The sequence below is a fragment of the Arachis ipaensis genome, chromosome B10 (genome assembly GCF_059453495.1).
Source record: "Arachis ipaensis isolate K30076 ecotype BB chromosome B10, ASM5945349v1, whole genome shotgun sequence".
Lineage (NCBI taxonomy): Eukaryota > Viridiplantae > Streptophyta > Magnoliopsida > Fabales > Fabaceae > Arachis > Arachis ipaensis.
Genome location: NC_142435.1, coordinates 107,544,464 through 107,552,016, shown reverse-complemented (window position 1 = coordinate 107,552,016; position 7,553 = coordinate 107,544,464). Strand labels below are relative to the sequence as shown.

The 7,553-nt window shown below is 38.1% G+C and overlaps 1 protein-coding gene across 1 annotated transcript; it reads right to left on the bottom strand.

The window, feature by feature from the left end:
- Positions 1-1,014: 1,014 nt before the first annotated feature.
- On the bottom strand, positions 1,015-1,838 carry LOC107620820 (uncharacterized). The gene is made up of 3 exons (XM_016322933.1): positions 1,548-1,838; positions 1,371-1,449; positions 1,015-1,289 (listed from the first exon to the last, which is right to left on the bottom strand). Exons 1-3 carry the CDS (start codon positions 1,836-1,838, stop codon positions 1,015-1,017), a joined length of 645 nt encoding a protein of 214 aa, XP_016178419.1.
- Positions 1,839-7,553: the final 5,715 nt, after the last annotated feature.

The window sequence follows — 7,553 nt, the reverse complement described above, 5'->3', positions numbered from 1 at the left end:
ACCTTTCACCTATGTATTTTCAACGGTAGAGTTTCTACACTCCATAGATTAAGGTGTGGTGCTCTGCTGTTCCTCAAGAATTAATGCAAAGTACTACTGTTTTTCTATTCAATTCAATTTATTCCGCTTCTAAGATATTCATTCGAACTTCAACCTGAATGTGATGAACGTGACAATCATCATCATTCCCTATGAACGCGTGCCTGACAACCACTTCCGTTCTACCTTAGATTGAATGAGTATCTCTTGGATCTCTTAATCAGAATCTTCGTGGTATAAGCTAGATTGATGGCAACATTCATGAGAGTCCGAAAAGTCTAAACCTTGTCTGTGGTATTCCGAGTAGGACTCTGGGATTGAATGACTGTGACAAACTTCAAACTCGCGAGTGCTGGGCGTAGTGACAGACGCAAAAGGAGGGTGAATCCTATTCCAGTATGATCGAGAACCTCAGATGATTAGCCGTGCTGTGACAGAGCATTTGGACCATTTTCACAAGAGGATGGGATGCAGCCATTGACAAGGGTGATGCCTCCAGACGATTAGCCATGCAGTGACAGCGCATCAGACCATTTTCCAGAGAGGATCAAAAGTAGCCATTGACAAAGGTGATGTCCTTACATAAAGCCAGCCATGGAAAAGAGTAGGATTGATTGGATGAAGACAGCAGGAAAGCAGAGGTTCAGAGGAACGAAAGCATCTCTATGCGCTTATCTGAAATTCTCACCAATGATTTACATAAGTATTTATATCCTTATTTTATTATATATTTTCGAAAACTCCATAACTATTTTATATCCGCCTGACTGAGATCTACAAGGTGACCATAGCTTGCTTCATACCAACAATCTCCGTGGGATCGACCCTTACTCACGTAAGGTTTATTACTTGGATGACCCAGTGCACTTGCTGGTTAGTTGTATCGAAGTTGTGAATGAAAAACGATTTATTAAGACGTGCGTACAGAGTTTTTGGTGCCGTTGCCTGAGATCACAATTTCGTGCACCACATTCCTCAATCCTTCTTCTTCAGCAATAAAAATGGCGCTCTCCATAAACACACACTCAGTCGAATCAACCTCTTGTTCAGAAGCTCTTCTAATTGAGTCTTAAGTTTAACCAGTTCTATCAGATCCATTCGGTACGGCGCAATTGAGACTGGTCCGGCTCCTGGCACCAAGGTAATGGCAAATTCAATCTCCCTTTGAGGAGGGAAATCGGGAATATCTTCCAGGAACACTTCTGGAAATTTTCTAACTACCAGAATTTGATCTAACCTCTGTTCATCACCTAACACATTCGCAGCCAAAAGTATATAACCCTAACACTCTTCCCCACTACAATTCACCAAAACAGAGTTCATGTAATAACCCTCAGCTATCACTGCTCCTCCTTCTCCTTCCGACATAAACCGAATCGATCGCTCAAAGCAATCCAATAATACCCGGTACTTTGAAAACCAATCAAACCCAAAATCATTTCCAACCGAACCATTGGAAAACAAATTAAATCATGAACAAATTCTTTATCCTCCACCTTGAAAGATACCTCCCTACAACCTGATCTTGTCACAACTGTCTGATACGGAGAATGCACATGCAAATCGAAAGCTAATTCTGACATATTCAGCCATAGTTCCTCAACTTTATCAAATGCAATAAACGAATGCGAGGTTCCAGTATCATAAAATGCAACAATTATTTTCTCACCAAATAAACAGTTACCTCTCATCAAAGGATCTGCCTTAGTAGCATCACTGGCGTTCACAATAAACACCCGATCTTGTTGTTGATTCCAACCTACATTCGGAACCTTCCCACGAGGGCAGTCCTTCGCCATGTGTCCAGGCAACCCACATGTAAAGCATCCACCTATACCCAACTTGCACGAATCATAAGGATGAAAACGCCCGCAACGACTACAAATTAAATTTGGCAAAGTCTTACTCTATTTACCTCTTCCTTTGGCTTGCTGGTACTGATCTAGGCGTTCCTCTTAAAGCCCCCTTGATCTTGAGGTACATGTCCTCCCCTCTTGAAGTTCTGAGCTCTTGGTTGAAAGTACTTTCCACGCATATGGTTGTTCTTTCCCCCACGAGTATTTCTTGATGATGCCACTTTCTTTGCACATTCCTCAACAACCCTCGTCTTGTTCACAAGCTCGGAAAAGATCCAAATCTCCAAACGAGTCACAATAGTCATAATGTTATCCTTCAAATATTCTTGGTACTTAATGCACTTCCAACTCTCATAGAACTACGGAGCACCTTGACACACCCTAGAGAACCTACAGAGTTTCTCAAACCTACTAGTGTATTTGGCCACAGACAATGAGCCTTGCTTTAGCTGCATAAGCTCCAACTCTTTGGCTTCCCTCACTAACTCCGGGAAATACTTCCTACAAAATGCCATTTGAAACACATCCCAAGGAATATCTGCATTCGGAAGTCGCAGAAACTGGCACTCTCCTTGCCACCAATGTTGTGCCTCTCCTAATAGTTGATAGGCCGCAAACTCTACGTATTGGTTAGCCGGGACATGTTGAGCTTGTAGTGCACGCTCCATAGCTCGGAACCAATTGTCTACTTCAGTGGAGTTGGTTGAACTTCTAAAAGTCGGTGGATGAACTTTTAGAAACGAAGCCAAAGTTATCGGAGCACCTTCTAAGTTATTACTATCTCCTTTTCCATTTCATTTCCATCCCCATTTTTGTTTCTATTTCCCGCCGGTTGACCTGTCCTTTCCACGGCTTGCATAATCGTAGCAGTGTTGGCTTGCATAGTACTTGCCAAATTGGTCATAGCCACCATAAACTCGGCATGGTTGTCGGCCGGTCGGTAATTCTCAATTCCTTCCCATGTACGAGTACGACCTCGTCTGCGAGTAGCCATTAGGGTTCCTGTCTACACCAAACAGTCGATATCAAGGTGATCAATATCAATATCAAATGCCTAGTGCTTCAATTATCCCAGAAAGGTACTCACAAATAAGCATGTTATACATATATCAAACAGATAACCTAAATAGTATGAAAGAAAAAGACACAGAGTATGCAATGAAGCACAATCGGTCCATCCCACAGGCTCATGAGGATGAACCGCTCTGATACCACTAAATGTAACACCCTAATTACCTTAAGCCTTACCTCATGCCGTAAAGCAAAAGATAAAAGGTCACAATAATACTAAGGCTTATACAGTAATATATATAGAAAGAAATAGTAATTCTAGAAGCCCGATGAAGGAATAAGCTCAGAAATAGAGTTCTAAAAGCGCAAAACGTTCACATGAAGCTAAAAGCATAAAGGCACAAGATATAAATATAATATAATAAGGTATACATAGATATAAGAGTATAATAATCATAAGATACTAGCCTCAGCCCGCGGAGTTTAGGCCGACTAGTTATATACAGACATAAAGAGTTTTGAAAGTAAAAACAGAATACAACATATCTCTCTCAAAGTAAGCCTCTAAGGCAAATATAAATACAAAAGTGAGAGTACTAAACAAAATATTCAAAATGAATCCAAAATGGGATAGAGATCCTCCGCTCTATCACCATCACATAACTCACCGAGGTAAGTTATGATCTGCATCTGAAAAATAATAACAGAATATGGTATGAGAACCGGAGGTTCTCAGTATGGTAACAGTGCCCAATAATGTAAGATATAAGACTCCCGAACGCCAGCGGCAATCCTAGAACTTCATATCAATCATAAATATTCAAGCTTATAAAACATATAAAAAAATTCTTAAACAGGTCAACTAACTTAGAGAATTTTTAACTATCAGTTTACCGCTGTCCCAGAGCCTTCACCAGCCTAACCTTCATGCGATCCCATCGCCAACGCCTTCCGAACCTTCTCAATCCCAGTAGAAAACACAAATAATAAAAGCAGAAGTAAAACACAAGTATAATCATGTATATCAAGTAATTCAAGAAACAAATAAGCATGTTATACAATTAGGCAAACAATGCAAGTCGGCAAAGCAAGCAAACATATAGAATATGCACATGATGAATGCCTGTCCTATTTAGCTGTGATATCACATTGTTGGTTCAACTGCCAACCTGACACATTCCCTGGGAATATTGCCTTTCGGTCACGAATAAAAGTAGGATCCCCCCACGGATATAGTGCCGGGCACACTACTCCCGAAAGGATGAGAGCGGGATACTCTGCCATAGACCTCACATCTCAACATAAGCGGGATTAACCATTGTCCTTATGCCACCGTCGCGACCTCGACAAGTGGAATTAACCACCATCATTGTCAGGCGCATAGCATCACAACAATATCAGTAACTTTTCAAAAATCATTTTCAGTACTCAGTAAAGACATCATTCCACTCCAAGTCCTAGACTCGTCTCAAACATTATCAATTCATAATTCTATAATTCATTATATCAATCGTCATTACAGTAACCCACCATCTCTCTCAATTAATCCATCTTCAGTACTCCAGAAATCTAAGTCTCCATCTTCTAAAATTCGTACTGAAATTCATCTATTTAAGTCTCTAACTCATTTTAAGTAGTATTAGGACCTTAGCACTAGATAGTATTTTTAAACGACAATTAAAGAATATTTAGAAAGCTAGAGAACCTTTGAAAACGAAGAAAAATAATTTTTCAGCAAAACAGGGATCTCGTGTACGCAAGCCCCTGTCTCACATATGCATGCAGTTAAAAATGGGTGGTTACGTATGCAACTCCCTGCTCATGTATGCGAGTGTCCCAACCCGAATGGGTTGCTCGCGTCGCGTGTTAAAGTTCGCGTATGCAAGGGTTAAAACTCTTATCGTTCGCGTACACATGCAGTGCCCGCATACGTGAGATGCTCAACCCGAATAGAATGGCCGCATCGCGTACACTGTGTAGCGTACGCAACCTTTACCAGACTTAGAAATTTTCAAATCTTCAGAATTTCAGTTTTAAACACCGAACTTTAAACGTTCATGACTTCCTCTACAAATAACCATTTTTCTCAAACTTTATATCAATTTAAAGCTCGATGAATCATCTTTAATTTAAAGCAATTTTCAACCAATTTCAAAAATAGAGGCTCAAGGTATAATCTACCAAATTTCACCAAAAACTGATTCTTACCAAAAGTTAACTAGGTTCTCAACTTCCAAAATTCATAATCAAAACCAATTATCCTACAACCAAAACAGTTCCAATGGTCGTAAATGATGTTCTTATATCTTTCAATTCATTCTACAACCTATCCATACACATTTTCACCATTTTCACTAAAAAATTCCTACTTACACACCTTCAAATTTTTAATAAATTACAACTCAACCTTAATTCAAAATCCTCAACATTCATCAACATCAACAAGCATCCAAACCCAATATCACTACTCAATATTGTCATTATTCAACTTCAATCTCAATAACCAATAACAATATCACAATTCATTAAAATCATCACAAGCGTCAATAATCATAATCCACTATTAACAATTCAAACCTATCCTATGGTCCACTAGCCTAAGTGTCCAAAAATATTACATATTACATATTACACATAGAAAACCGAAACCATACCTTAGCCGATTTTTAATATGCACAATACACCAAAATTTGACCGAACCAAGCTTCCACAAGTTTCCAAGTTCAATCAAGCCATTATACACAATCCAAAAGCTCCAATAATCATAAATTCCAAGCTATACACAATTAATTCATCCTAATTAATACCTAGGGTTTACCAAAATCATAAATCCATAAGGGTTTAAGATATTCTTACCTTACCCAATAGTTTTGGAGCAAAACCTAATAGCAACCAAGTGCTAGAGTGTACCTAAACACCCAAAATCACAAGAATCTCTCAAAAACCAAACCTAAAATTTTGAATTTCATAGAGATGAAAACTGGGCCAGAATTTTCTAAAATCTTACCACAATATCTAGCTAGAAGTGATGGACTCAGCGAGAGTTTCGCATAGCCACAAACGGCACGCAAATCGGAGCATCCTAACTCGAGATATGATCAAATGAATGATGAAGTGAATATTGTTTTCTCTCTTCCCTCACCCTTCTCTTTTCAGCTGCTAGGTTTAAGTGTTATGATGGTATGAGGCTGAAATGGGTTCATTAATGAACTTATATATGTTGGGTTTGGGTTTAACTTGGACCCGGTCCAACCCGTTAGTATTTTTGGCCCGTTGGGCCAAACCTTTATAATTAGTGTCTGGTTTTCAACTTTAAATGTTCTTATAGGTTTTTCTATAGTTTTTACTACTCTCACATAGTGCCGGACAGTTTTAAACTAGTACTGTCGGTTAATTTACCAGTACGTATTTTTACGTAATTTTCTGAAAATTACATTTTTTAACTCAGAAAAATCTATTGAGTCCAAAAATCATATTTAAATTTTCTAATTAATATTCTAAATTTTTGGATCCTATTTTGGGGAATTAAATTAATTAACTAAGAAGTTAATTAATCGTGATTCTTACAAAGGTCGTATGATTGTATCTATTATCTATCACAATTTTAACATTATATGTGTCATTGTTTAATATTTATCATCAATGTTGTATTATCTCTACCAAGTCACAACTCATAGACTTTTTTATATAAATCAATAAATAAAATATATTTATTCCCTAAATATGCAGGGATCAAAAGTGTTCTGAAAATACACATGGCCATTACAAAATGGGTTTTGCCTCGAGCTCAATGATGGGACCCACAAAACGGTGCTGACATGGCAGAGCCATTCTACCCCCACTCAGTGAGCACGAATTGGGTCAATGGAGCCAGACACTACTGGTGCCCACGAAATGGGCAATTAAAGGGGGACAGGCACGAAATAGGATCCAATTCATAGGTACTAAGCATGAAATGGATTAGTATGGTATACCGCATGCGAAATGGGTTCCAGATTTGTTTCTTTGTGCCACTTACTGCATCATGATGCTGAGCAATTGCTAAAGCTTCTGCTAGTGAATTATTATTTGGTCCAGATGCATTCCTTCCTTTGAAAAATTTTAATTGCCTTGTCTTGCTGCCTAAATGTCAACAAGAAAGTAACAGATGTTCTAAGAAAGAAGTGTGGGAGAGCTCACAAGGATGACAACAAACTAACTTATAGGTAAAAAAATGAGCATAAGATTTTACCTAATAGTAACCACTCATCATTATCACATAACCCTTTAAAGCTGGCCTACTTGTAAAATAGCTAATTTAATATACATTACGGAGTCTTATTCTTAAGTCATAAAATAGGGATGACAAGGTATTACAACCTCTAAAATAAAATTTAGTACGTATAGTAGTGTGAAAAAGGATTATAACTAGGAGCTTTTGAAGAAAAAGGGTAAAACAAAATCGTAATTCGAAAAGTGCAACACTCCGATCGATAACATAACGTAACGGATAAAAAATAAGCTAACGCTAGAATATATACATAAGAGTGCCAAAAATAAAAATATCAAAACTCAAGATCCGGTTGCGAAGATAACCGGTCTGAGCATATAAGTATATACATGTATATATAAAGTAAGGAACCCAAAAGAAACCCAAAAGACGAATTA